At 47.5% G+C, this 13,136-nt stretch overlaps 4 protein-coding genes across 4 annotated transcripts; 2 read left to right on the top strand and 2 right to left on the bottom strand.

Moving 5' to 3' along the window:
- Positions 1–4,196: 4,196 nt before the first annotated feature.
- On the top strand, positions 4,197–5,205 carry GLAREA_04229 (Cellulose-binding protein; the record flags this gene model as incomplete). The annotated part of the gene is made up of 2 exons (XM_008086606.1): positions 4,197–5,133; positions 5,189–5,205. The coding sequence occupies 2 exons, from the start codon at positions 4,197–4,199 to the stop codon at positions 5,203–5,205; spliced, it is 954 nt and encodes a 317-aa protein (XP_008084797.1).
- Positions 5,206–5,713: 508 nt separating this feature from the next.
- Positions 5,714–6,064, bottom strand: GLAREA_04228 (uncharacterized protein; the record flags this gene model as incomplete). The annotated part of the gene is made up of 1 exon (XM_008086605.1): positions 5,714–6,064. The coding sequence occupies one exon, from the start codon at positions 6,062–6,064 to the stop codon at positions 5,714–5,716; it is 351 nt and encodes a 116-aa protein (XP_008084796.1).
- Positions 6,065–7,143: 1,079 nt separating this feature from the next.
- GLAREA_04227 (Nucleic acid-binding protein) lies at positions 7,144–7,900 on the bottom strand (the record flags this gene model as incomplete). Its single annotated transcript, XM_008086604.1, has 3 exons — positions 7,144–7,212; positions 7,307–7,545; positions 7,723–7,900. 3 exons carry the CDS (start codon positions 7,898–7,900, stop codon positions 7,144–7,146), a joined length of 486 nt encoding a protein of 161 aa, XP_008084795.1.
- A 376-nt stretch (positions 7,901–8,276) lies between these two features.
- On the top strand, positions 8,277–13,003 carry GLAREA_04226 (uncharacterized protein; the record flags this gene model as incomplete). Its single annotated transcript, XM_008086603.1, has 3 exons — positions 8,277–8,510; positions 8,560–12,265; positions 12,318–13,003. 3 exons carry the CDS (start codon positions 8,277–8,279, stop codon positions 13,001–13,003), a joined length of 4,626 nt encoding a protein of 1,541 aa, XP_008084794.1.
- Between the last annotated feature and the right edge of the window lie 133 nt (positions 13,004–13,136).

The following is a 13,136-nucleotide window of genomic DNA, read 5'->3' as shown; positions in this document are numbered from 1 at the left end:
ACCAAGCCGTACTGTGAGAGGCAGCAGCGCAAATGCCAAAAGTGCAGATTCAGTACAGATTCGTGGCCACCATCAGTTTGCGGTACGTGCAATCGGCATTTGGAAAGATGGTACTGTTTTTACCATCCGAGACAGCAAACGTCAATCAATAATAGAGAAGGAAAGCGCTCCTCCAGGTCTGCGCCAAGATCATCTACCTTTCAGGTCGGCAGCCTCCATTGTTGATGGATTCAAATACTCCGAAACACGAGGCAAACTCACCATACAGAACATGAAAGTTTGTTTCAGACGGCAGACGAGAGAATCAGCGGTCGCTAGAATTTTCCGATGTGGAGATTATACCCGCAACATAACGGCTGTCATCGACTCTCACACCGAGAAAGTGCATGATCGTCGATACTGTCCGATGCAGTGACGCGCAAGGCGGCGATCAGAGATGGCAAAAGAAGTTGCTGCTATGAAAGGATAATCGCAACTGGCTCCAAAAGAAGGTACTTTGTCCTGAAAGTCCTGAACAGCTAACAGCTTCCAGTAGCTGAAGGCAACGGTACTCCTTGGAGGCGTGAAATACTGACTTAATGGAGATTCGCGCACTCACATATACCATACAGTCAGAGGTTACCTTCCACAAATACAGACACTGAATGCACGGCCCTGGAATCCCAACGCAGCTCTGCTTTTATGACAACACTTGCCATGAGCATTTAGGTCACAGCCCCGTTCCAGGCATCTTCACCATCGATTCGACCAAGGAAATGGCCCACACGTGGAAAATCGTATCATATCAATGACAATACTTGCAATACGTTATGAGCATGCCGTAACTGAGCCATGGTGCTAGACCAGCGAGTGTCGGAACTTGGCGAGCATGCCATCGAAGAGTTTGTGTTGTGCAAGGAAGAAATTTGAAAAGCTTTGGGCGTCGAGGGGCTCAGGTTGGACTTCTAATGCCGCGGTATCATGAATCAAACAGCAATTCAACGCTCGGTCTACAATCTGTCAGTTGTTGAAGTGGCCAGAAAGGTAGTACCGGAGATTCTCCCACCATTTCACGATGTACAAACGCTTCGATGGATTTGGTGTAAGGTTACGCCGCGTGTCACGCCCAGCTCCAATTCAGGAGTCAAAGATACTGCAAGGTGCCGTGGATAGTTAACGAAGGGTAGCTCGTTCGCTGAGTTTGTCCGTGAAGGTGGAAGTTCTCGTTTCCATCATGGTGAGGGATGGGTGAAGAGATGAAGTCTGAGTTGAGGGGAATTGGATCCAGAATAAAGATGAGCCGAGAATCAACCGGTGATCGCGCTAGCCTATAATAGTACCTTAAGCGACCACCTATCATCAACTCCAACTTCTTAAGACTTGCTCTTCATCATCGAGATCCAATGGTAATATGTTTGCACAAGTTATGTCCTTTTCCTATTTGCTTCCAGTACTAAGTTACAGGAAGTCGCCGAACCATGGCCACTGCGAGCTCAAAAATAACGCGATCGATGTTGTACATATGCTCCGTCCCATGCCTTCCTGAGCTTCTGTTCGACCTCAGGGATGGCACCTTCCCCAAACAAGCCAGAAATGTCTTGCTTGAGGTGATGCGTTACGACTTGAGCTAGCTTGGATGACTTATTGTATTCTAGGCCACCCAATACCTTCAATCATCAATTCAGCTGAACTCAAAGTCAACCCTCCTCGATCAGACCATTACTCCACACTATTGACACTTTTGGAAGTTGACTTTTGCTCTAGACTTCTGCAGAATACAATGCAGTTCTATTTCCAAGCCTTCTGTTTCGTGTTTTTGTTTCCCTTTATTTTCCAATCAGCGGATGGAGCCCCAGGACTAATCGATTTTGTGGGACACCTGGTCCAAGGAAATGGACTTCCTCTGCTGGACCGGCCACTTTCTCAAATGATGACCAAACAACCTTCTCCAGAATGTGCCAAGCTGAATCAAGGAACACGTCTCTGCTGTCAGTCGACCTTCAATGGCGATGTTCCGCTGCTGCTTGAGCTGGCTCCGGTCATTGGATACACTTTGAACAAAAATAGTGTCAATGGAATTTATTGTAGGTTCTTTGGAGGTTAGCTGGAGTGAGGTCAGTCCATACTGATTTTTTGTGGGCAAGAGCGACGCAGAATGTCGTGTGGGATCTGACCTATGCTGCCAGGTTGATACATTTCCGCAGGTATGATGGTTCCTCGCCAACAAAATTCAGGTATTAAAAATTCAATAGATGCTACCAACCCTTCTCAATCTCGCTATGTACTGCCAACAAGCACCGAGAGATACAACAGCGACGCATACATCCTGAGAGACCTGCCAGAAGCGATTTGAAGAGAGAAGATGGCCTGCGCTACGAGAGAGGAGTTACGCTATGATTTTGATGAAATTATGATTACGATGTCCATACCAGCTGGTAAAGAGAAATTTTTGGTGGAATATTTGGGTGGTAGCTGAGGCACTTCTCTAAGAAACTTCGGCGTGTGATTTGTATCTCGCTTAGTTCCAGTTCTAATATGAGACAATCGTTGAATCTGATGGTTGCTTCTGGAGTACATATCGGCTTTGGAGTGAATGGTTCAATCACTTCAGTTGGGAGTACTTAATAGCTTTGAATGAAGAGGTGTATCTATCTAGGTACGTGCTATCAGGTCTCTGAGACTTATCAAAACAGAGTAGTTGATTAACTATGCATCACGTGATGTTCAATTGACTATTCCAGTCGGCATTTGATCTCAATAAATAGGTAGTAATTAATCCAGAAAGTCAGACGCGATATTGATAGGACAGCACGGCCTACAGAGAAGGGGATGACCAAAAGAATTTATACCTCCCACATCAGACCAGATCCAGTCACGTGTCGTATCACAAATCCAAGCTTCTTCGTGCCCCCGCGATCTTTTGATCCTCTCTTCAACTTCATCCATTCATTGTTTCTTCAGGCCTCTACCACACACTCTGACAACGACTTTGAGGGAGCTCTATCAGATACTGCTGATCTGAGGATTGAATCGAACACATCTTGTCAAATTCGAAAAAGTGTATCCAATCTTGCGGCCAAAATATGATCCCACCTCGAAATCAGAGGTTCATAGGAGGTCGCAGATAAGGAGTTGAGGTTACTGCCACTGCCACGAATGGCGATTCAGAAGTCTGTTCGTGCTTCTCTGAAGCTCGCTTCAGTCTCTCTCTACACGATGTCTACCTATGTCGCACTTCCCCGTGCTATTATCACTCACATATATGCTCCAAGTCGAAGAAATTCACAATCGTGAAGTTATATCCAGTCCTCCTTCCATCTTGAGATCACTTACAATCCTTCTATCTAACGTTCTATGAAGCAGGACGCGGGATGTATCACGTAGCACACGGCCGGGTCCAGTTCTTTGAATATCCACGCAATCAGCGCAAAACATGACATTCCACGCCCGTGCTTCTCCATATTCTATGTCTGCTGACCTCTCTTTGGCTTGGTTTCGCGAGGCTCAAAATTATTTCCAACGAGCGGCGGTCTTTCATTCGTGCTGGATGATTGAATTCTTTTCCCGGCACTTTTGCCGGATTTTCAAGCACGTCCATTTCGGGAACGGAACACAAACATCACACAGCGCTCGGAATATAAAATTGGCACCAGATCCATTGCATGTGGAATCTGGGGAAATGCGGAGGTACGGCCCAACGGCGCCGCACGATTGCTATCCAGCATGGCACTTTGTTTCCACGAACACAGTGCGTCCCAAAGAATAGGAGACCCCCTTGTCTTTTAAGTAGCAAGCAGATATCCGCCACTCACGATGCTTTCTCGGATTTCGGCCACCTTGGCTTGATTTTGCAATTTATTTTCATGTCAAATGAGCACGGGGCGCGAAGCTAGACGTCGGATGAATCTGAAAAAGAAACTATCTGGGTTCATACATGCATCTCTTGTGCTGCTCGGAATGTGGCGGCCGGATCTCGTGCAAACTTGTTGTTCCCAGGAGTAGCTATACCTTGACAATAAGGCGACTATTGGAGAGACGAGGCGGAATAATATATGAAAGCAGTAGCGAGATGCAGTAGTCCTGTTATTCTTGCCTTCGATCTTGGAATGGTCCAGATCTCCTAGTGGGGGTTGCCTCGGCATTCATCTTATATATAAGAGATCATCTTGCTCTGTATTTGTTTTGCTTCTCGATTAGATCATCTTCCTCTCATCAAAATGAAGACTCAGTCCTATCTCTCGTTCGCGGCGCTCCTGCCATTTGCTTCAGCTCATACCATCTTTTCTCAGCTCCAAGTTGGGTCAACCACATATCCAATCAGTTATGGAATACGGACACCAAACTACGATGGTCCTATCAATGATGTCTCTTCGAAAGATGTGGTCTGCAACGGAGGTCCCAACCCAACTACACCCTCATCAAAGATCATCGATGTGAAAGCTGGCGATACCGTCAAAGCCGTATGGAGACATACCCTCACGAGCACTCCAGCAAACGATGCAATTTACGTGATCGATCCCTCTCACAAAGGTCCAACAATCGCCTATCTGAAAAAGGTAACCGATGCCACAACAGACTCTGGAGTCGGAGACGGATGGTTCAAGATCCAAGAACAGGGCTACAACCCATCGACCGGAAGCTGGGGCGTCACAGACTTAATAGCAAACGCCGGTCTCCACAGCATCACCATTCCCTCCTGTCTCGCAAACGGCCAGTACCTTCTCCGCGCCGAACTCATCGCCCTCCACTCAGCAGGCTCATCCCAAGGCGCCCAACTCTACATGGAATGCGCTCAAATTAACGTCACCGGCGGCTCTGGCACCGCAGCCCCTAGCACCGTTGCCTTCCCTGGCGCATACAAAAGCACCGATCCCGGAATCTTGATCAATATCTACCAAACCCTTCCTAGCTACAAGATTCCAGGTCCTCCTGTCTTCACTTGCGGTTCTGGGTCTGGTCCTGCGCCGGGCACGACATCCACTCCGCCGGCGGCTACGCCTACGACGTTGGCGACCAGCACGAAGGTTAGTACGTCTGCGGTGAGTAGCAGTACGGCGAAGCCTGCTGCGTTGTATGCGCAGTGCGGTGGTGATAAGTGGGCTGGGGCTACGACTTGTGTTAGTGGGACTTGCAAGGCGCAGAGTCTTTATTATAGTAAGTCCTCAATGTGTCCTTTGTTTTAAGAATCTGTTGCTAACTGACACTCCAGGCCAATGTGTTCCGTAAGAATGTTAATGTTTAATGGCTGCGAGAAGTAAAAGAGTGGTTCTAATTTCGGCAAATGAAATATGGATATGAAGTGCATTTGTAGGGTTGTAAATGATGATAGTTTGTGTACATATGAATATAAACCTATAAGCAAATCTTTCGCCGGCTACGGATTGGGAAATCAGTTTTCTTTTCAATACTATCTTGAAACCTCACACTATGAGGATACTTGGTCACTCGATTTTTACTATTAGTGGATAACTCATCATCCAAATTCCCAGAGTCACAAATAGCTAACCGTCTGAAATAAGATCTCACGAACCAAAATTAATCCACCTATTTTACCTCACCCAAGTCACCTTGTCAGTGGCCACAACTCTTAGGTTCGACTACGTCTCGTGGAAATCAGGAGTTCCATGAAAAAAGCTTGGAAAAGGTATATTAATTGTTGAAATTCCTCTTCATGGCCCTACCAAATCTGTGTCCACCAAGCACCACTATACAAACTTATTCAACTCATCTAAACTCATCTCATCCTCCTACTCCTCTCAAAACGACTAAACCAATTCTCCTCCCTCCCTCCCTCCTCTTTTCCCTCTTCTCTTTCCTCATCCTCCCTCTTCTTTTCCTCTTTCATTATTTCAACATCCTCTTTTACCTCAATCTCAGTCGCTTTCCCCTCCTTCATCTGCCTCTTACCCCAAGGATTCAACTCCCCACTCACCATCCTCTCCGGAAGCTCACTCGTACTGGACTTTGTGTCCTGTGGTTGTGGGATTTGGACGTTGAAGATTCCTCGGTTTGAAAAGGGGATGTTGGACAGTGGGTTTGCTTTGGGGAGGGTTCGGAAGGGGGAGGATAGGATTGGTGGAGGCATTTTTGTGTTTTGTGTGTTTGAGTGCTTTGGATGGTTGATTTGGGTGGGTGATAGGTACGAGATGGGGAAAGGAGGATAGGAGTGAGGGAGAAGTTATAGTTGTGAAGCGATTGGAAGGGCAAGGAAATCATGGATTTAGTGATTGAGCTGTTGTAAGTGATTGCAGTGGCTAGAATGAGTATTAAATCTCCGTGAGGATATGTCTGAATGGAGATAAATTGCAACTCTGCATCAGGCGAATAGCTCCGTTAGTAACAGGATATTGTAGGTGGATGCTCACTCGAGTATGAAAATAGATGGGTAGTCACAAGTATACATTCCAAGCAGGAGATTCATTTTCAAGCTCTTTGCGACTCTGACTGCAATTTCCCACCACCGAGATCTTAATCTCATGTAATACGCATATCAAAAAAGGAAAATACTCCGAGACTTCGAAAGGCAAAATAAACGTGGTCACTCCAGAGGTGTGCAATTTCTAAAATTTAGACCAACAGTACACAGATATAGCACACCACGAAGCAAATTCGACGAGCCTGACCTCTCTGTCCCAATTGAAAAGAGCGAATAACCTGATTGACTGCGTACTCCGTTCGCTGGGATCGGTGTCGGATGAGGCGTGGGCTTTCATGGGAGGTGACGGACGGAATCTTGCAAGAAAGAAAAAGGCAAACTTATGGCCATAATTACGTCGTGAGTGTAAGATATTCATACAATATCGCTGCTATGCCGTACGATGCGACCGCCAATATGGGAAACAAAATCCGTGGACGTCTTGGAGAGGAACTCGCTTCGTAGATCAATCTAAGATCGGTCGTGGAAATTTCGAGGACTAGAAATGCATGGCCGAGCCCACATTAGTAGATCCATAACGTGCCACCATCCAAACCTGCTTCTTGTCACCCTGTACTCAAATCCCGGTTCAGTGTAAGGTTGTTGCATTATCTACTATCAACTGTAGCTAACGCTTGTTGCCATCATGCCAATTCGGTCGATATGCCACAGCTCTCGAAGTATGACCAGACAAACGACAATTCCCCCATGCAGCCATGAAAAAATCCCAGAAACACCCAATTGACTTTTTAGAACTTGCTGAACTGCTTAACAGCCTTGCCGGTTCGGGGAAGTACGCGAAGAACATTGAATCGGACCTGAAACTTAGAGTTAGCATTCACACTTCCCTGCGCTAATTGATCCCTGTTTGTAGGCATGATACCCAAATCGCATCGCTTGAGGATCACATACGGTCTTGCTCAAAGGTCTGCACTGGCCAACGGTAACTTGATCACCCTCCTGGACACGGAAAGCTGGGGAAACGTGTGCGGACAAGTTCTTGTGTCTCTTCTCGTATCTGGCGTATTTTGGGATGAAGTGAAGATATTCTCTGCGGATAACGAGGGTTCGGTGCATCTTGGTAGAAACGACGGTACCGGTCAAGATACGACCACGGATAGAAACGAGACCAGTGAAGGGGCACTTCTTGTCTAGAATTCCAATTGTCAGCATTAATTCCTTCGTCGCAAATGCGCATCCATCCATATCGCATGTGCGATTCGATTCCCATGTCTTCCTCTACACCCCTCCACGCCACCCATACATGTCGTTTTCTTGCAACATAACTTTCCCATTTTGCGATTCCGAATTGCGCAAATATTACATACCGATGTAGCTTCCATCAATGGCGGTCTTTGGTGTACGGAATCCCAGACCAACATCCTTATACCATCTTCGTCCACCCTTTCCGACTCTGCGGGACTTCGCCTTGGTTTTGGCGTTGAGGAAGATGTGAGGTTGCTTCTGGAAAGCACGTTCCGATTGCACGGTAAGTTCGGTGGCCATGTTTGCGGTGTTCTTTTGTCGAAGGCGCGCAAATGGTCGTTGTTGGCGGTTGTCGTGAGAAGCTTGAAGTGGAAGTTCGATTTTCAAAAAATGGTGTGGTGCGGCTTGCAAAAGCGTAGCGAGATCACGTTGGGGGACCCACCTCAAGATTTCGAGACTTCAGTCCTGAGGCCGAACACCGATGACCTTAGCTTTCGGCCCGCTTTTCGCGACGCGTCAGATCCCTGCTTGTTTACATTGGAATTCTTGCCAATGGCATCCCACTTGCTTTCGATGGCTGCGATACTCGACACAACACCACATTATACTTGATGCGGCAATACCAAGAGTCTACTTGATTATTGTCTTTCCCAGAGCGTGTGCTCTCAACATCAACATGGCCACTCGAGACGAGATGACGCTGCCAGCGTCTCGCCCCAAATCGCGAAAGTCCTTGGGTAGCATACCCTCAGCAGGCGTAATGGATCAGGAGAATATGACAACGGATTTCACAGCATTAGTAAAGGGGAAAAGGACGCCGACAGAGAAGGTCTTGAAGAAGTCTCGGAGCAAGAGCATAGGACCTGGTGGACTCGACGCGCTGAAAAGCACCACAGGGAACCGTCGCAAAGTAGGGATTTCACAGAGGAAATGGTTGATGATCTGCTAATAGATACTAGTCTTTAGCAACAATACCTGCGCCTGCTCCCCGATCGATACTCAAACCTACAATGCCCCCTCTTCGAGAAATTCCCGCGCATAAATCAACGCGAAAAGGGAGTCCAAAGAAAGCTACCCCGCAATCACCAAAGAAGTCGAGCGATTTAATTGACTTTGATGTTGCGCCTACACCTGGCGCAACGATCACTGGCGCCGATAACCTGCCAAATCCTTTCAACGTTAATGGAAATCCAGCTGTCAATGAGACACGGGTTACTCTGAGAACGGAAGAAGAACAAGAAGCCGCCGCCAGAGAACGCGAGGAGCAGGAAAGGAAAGAGTTGGAGAAGGAGGTCATCTCGAGACGTGATGCCAGAAGGAAATCTCTGGCCAACCGTCGAGTATCATTTGCGCCAGAGGCAACCTTACACACGTGGGATGTTGTTGTTGAGTATCAAGATTCCACAACCTCGTCGAATGCGACAAATTCCACTCGCCGAGCATCATCTATTTCGGAGCCGCAGACCCCGGGACACGCAAACTCAGACCCTTCCGAGCCACCTTCGACGCCTCCTGAACAGGTGGAGGAGGAGACAGTTACGGCAAGCCCTGCGCATCAGCGAGATTTGCACCAGAAAAAGCGCCGACGAAGTTCTGGCATACCGCCAATGAACTTCAACAACCCAGACGACGAGGAAGTGTTTTCCTCCAGCCCCCTCAGCGGAAGCTCTACGGCAGATACCGAGGAGATTGTTGAAGATGATGAAGATGTTCGTTCCGATACCAACAGCAATTCAGACAATGATGATGAGACTGCCATGAGCATGGACGGGGGAGAAACAACTGATATGTCAATGGCATCTGTCAAATCTGCTTCGACATCTGGATCAAGCAGTCGTCTCGATGAAGCTTTGAGAGAAGCAGCGCGTCTAGCAGGCACTCAAGGCATCGACTTCGACGAGCATGGGGAGCAGGAATTAACAGAAGAAGTCGTAGCTTCTTTTGCGCCTTTCAATAAGCCCGCGCCTTTGCTCAACCTGGAATCCCAGGAGGATCAAGAAAATATTGATCCTTTCTCGGCGACATCCAGAGCTAGCAAGTCGGTAATCCAGGATGATCAATCTGAAAATGAGGATATGACAATGGACATCACAATGGATATGACCCGCCCAATGGGAGGCATAATAGCAGGCCAGGATCAAAATGATGATGAGATGTCGATGGATGTTACACATGCATTCGGAGGCATAATTTCAAACGACATTAACAATGCCATCTCCAAAGCCAAATCTGCTGGAGCTGGTCGGCGCCAGAGCACTCGCCGGAAATCTACCAGTGAAGACACCTCAGCAGGTGATGAAACTGTGGATCTTACAATGGCTATCGGCGGCATTCGCACATCGCAGAGTAACGACGCAGATGGGGATGAAGACATGACTATGGACTTTACCACTGCAGTTGGTGGTGTCCTGCCGCAAGGAAGACAAAATAATAAATCTCGAAGGCAATCCTCGGCTACGGCTAAAAAGAGACAAACAAGGTCTACGAGAGAGAGTCTCAGCTCTGATTTTGGAGATGAAGCTATGGATATGACGTCCGCTGTGGGTTCTATCTTGAACTCGGTAAAAGAATCTATAGCAGATGAATTGGATGCCACCACTGGGATGGAAATAACGACGGCTCTGGGAGGTATCCTGCAGCCTGGATCCAGCTCTAAAAACAAAGCCCAAGCCAAAAGAATCATGGAACTGGAAGCTGATCTTGGTAGCTCTCCCTTTCAGATAGACATAATACCTAACTCACCACCAAAGAATGCCGCTTCAACACATACAGCCGCCTCAGAAACTGGTAGTCCAAGTATGACAGGCTTAAGAGGCAAAGGACTTCGCCGAAGCACAGAGGCTAGGAAATCAACAACGCCAAAGTCGAAGCTTAATGGTGGTAGCACACCAGTGAAGAAGCCAGCTACGCCGTCGAAACAACTCACTCCTCAGCCGCTAAGGCCGACAACTCCCAGCAAAACACCGCCTTCAAAGAATATTTCCATACGCTCAGCATCTCCTAAAAAGTTGTTCAAAGACGAAATCCAGGCGGTTGCGTCCACTCCTCGATCAGCAAAATCAAAAACTGCTGCTACACCCAACAAATTGTTTCAGACTGGTACCACAACACCAAATTTTGTATTGACGCCTCAACGACGACGATCCTCTGGAGTTGGCCTTGACCGCGAGGGACTCGGTTCTCCACGAGTTGCCGCTCTGCTTGATCGTCGAGTCTCAATTGGCGAACAGGCCAGAACCTTCACACCTAGTAAACTCACTGACTACGTTGCTGGTGTTCGCTTTCAGGATCCGAGAGCTATTGGAGAAGAGATAGACAAGGAGCGTCAACAGGATGAGGATCGTGAGAATGGTCGTAGTATCCTCGAGCGTGAAGTAAATCAACCTGGGGAAGAAAAAGACGCAACACTGAATCTGAAGGAAATGATTCAGAGTTTAACACCAAAGAAGAAGGCTATGAAGCCGCGTAAAAGCTTGCACGTTGGCGCTGCTAAAGGAATTTTAGGGAAACGACCTGCTGAGTTGGATGAGGACGAGGATGACGATGAAGGCGGGATAAAACGCTTGAAAGGTCACCATGGAAGTCCCGTTAAAAATGTGAAACTCCAAGGGCCGCCAACAAAATCAGAGACGACGACTGGCCGACTAACCCGCGCTGCACGTAAAAGTCTGGAGGAAGCAACCGCAACAATTGCTACCCCAACAACTTCCACGCCAAATGTGGTCAAGCCGACCACACCCAAGGATCAAGGAAGATTTAAAGATACTGGTGCAATAACTGCGGGGCCCATGGTCGAGAAGAATCCGGTTGAAGAGCCTCCGATCGATGATGAAAGCTTTGAGGATGAACGTATCCAGCTCCAGGACTTTCTAAACATGACCAACATCCACTTTATGGAATTGACAGCAACCAAACGACGTCACACACTCGCGCCGAAGTCTGACATAGACTCGAGGGAACCAAGGGATGTAGCAGATGTCTCGCTTGAAGATTGTATTGCCGCCGGAGCCGCGACTATTCCAATGTTAGAACTCTTTCAACATGCCTGTCATGAGTTGAAGAGCTACATCTCCGAAGGCAGAAAGACAGTCCGGGAGATTGAGAGCGAAACTTTCGAAGAAAACCCCCCACTCTTCCGTGAATATATTTCAGCGACACCAGATATCAGGCTTGTGATGGACAATCAGCTCAAGAATGTAAAGACGCATGCGAGGCTTCTCAGTAAGGAAATGTGGTATGACTGGCGGATGACACTTCTTGGTACTCTTAAGGAAGGTCTGTTTAGAACCGGGGAAGGAATGATTGAAGACGAGGAAGTGCTTGATCATCAGTATAGCTTGCTTAAATCTATTCTTCCAGATTTGGTGCGGCAGGCAGAAGGGCTGGAGAGAGAGGAAGCTGATCTAAACGCTGCTGCCGAAGATTTGGCAAGTTGCGATCCAGAAGTCCTCAGCACAGCTCGTCAAGAATTGGTGTCTGTTGATTCGGAGATTGAGGCTAAAAAGCGGATGATTCAAGATCTTCAAAGTCAATTGGAAGCCAAAGACCGTGAGATCACTTCTGGTAATGAACGCAGACAAATTTGTATCGAAGAGATCCGCGAAGCGGAAAAGGTCAGAGAAGAGTGTCGAGGCTGGACATCTGGCGAAATCAGCTCTCTAAAAGGTTTGTTTCCCTCACCCCTGATCGACTATGTATATTGAAACTCTATTTCTAGCCAAGGTAGATACGATTGAGCAAGAGCATGGCTGGACCATCACAGGTGTATCTGGCAGTACAACCTCAATGACTTATCTGAAAGACATTGAGCTTGTTTTCGACGCCGCGTCATTTCTATCAAACACTTCGCAGTCTTCGACTAAGCCCGTTGGCGAAAGTCGAATTGACCTGTGGTATATCGGCGGTAACCGCGAACTCAATCCACGACCTCTGACTATCGAGAAGGAGTTCTTCTTGCAGAGCATCCGTGACCACGCTCGAGGTTTACCCCAATCTCAAACCAAAGTCAAAGACCTCCTCCGTTCTGTCAGTTCATCCTGGAACAAAGCATGTTCTATCGTCGATGAAATCCGTCTGCTCAAAGTCAGCTGCCCAACCCTAATCAGCAAAACCTCTGACAATTCTATTGCGATTAAATCGACACTCCTTATTGCACCATTGACCACTAAAGTCGAAATCACCATCGACTTGACAAGCCAGAGTGGCAATGATGGTATTCACGTCGAGATGAATCCTACCGCTACAGTCGTGTACGGGGAGCGCTTCAATGAGCCGAAGATGGGAGAATTCCTTTTGAATAGATGTGGTAATGTAGTCGAAGAGAAGGGCAAGTCGACGAAGACTTCTTGGGGTGCTGCGGTTGCTGAGCTGGGTGAGAAGTTGCTTGCCAGAGGGCGCAAGTGATTTGTTGTGCTTTTTGTTATGATAATGATGAAGTTGGGTATGGGTGGTGATAGGTTGGCGATGGCGTTTGGAGTATTAGCATATTAGTCAGGTTAGTTAGCGGGATGTGGTTCTCACAGGAGGTCAATACATA

This window comes from Glarea lozoyensis (assembly GCF_000409485.1).
Source record: "Glarea lozoyensis ATCC 20868 chromosome Unknown GLAREA5, whole genome shotgun sequence".
In the NCBI taxonomy this organism is placed as follows: domain Eukaryota; kingdom Fungi; phylum Ascomycota; class Leotiomycetes; order Helotiales; family Helotiaceae; genus Glarea; species Glarea lozoyensis.
This window is presented reverse-complemented; position numbering and strand designations above follow the sequence as displayed.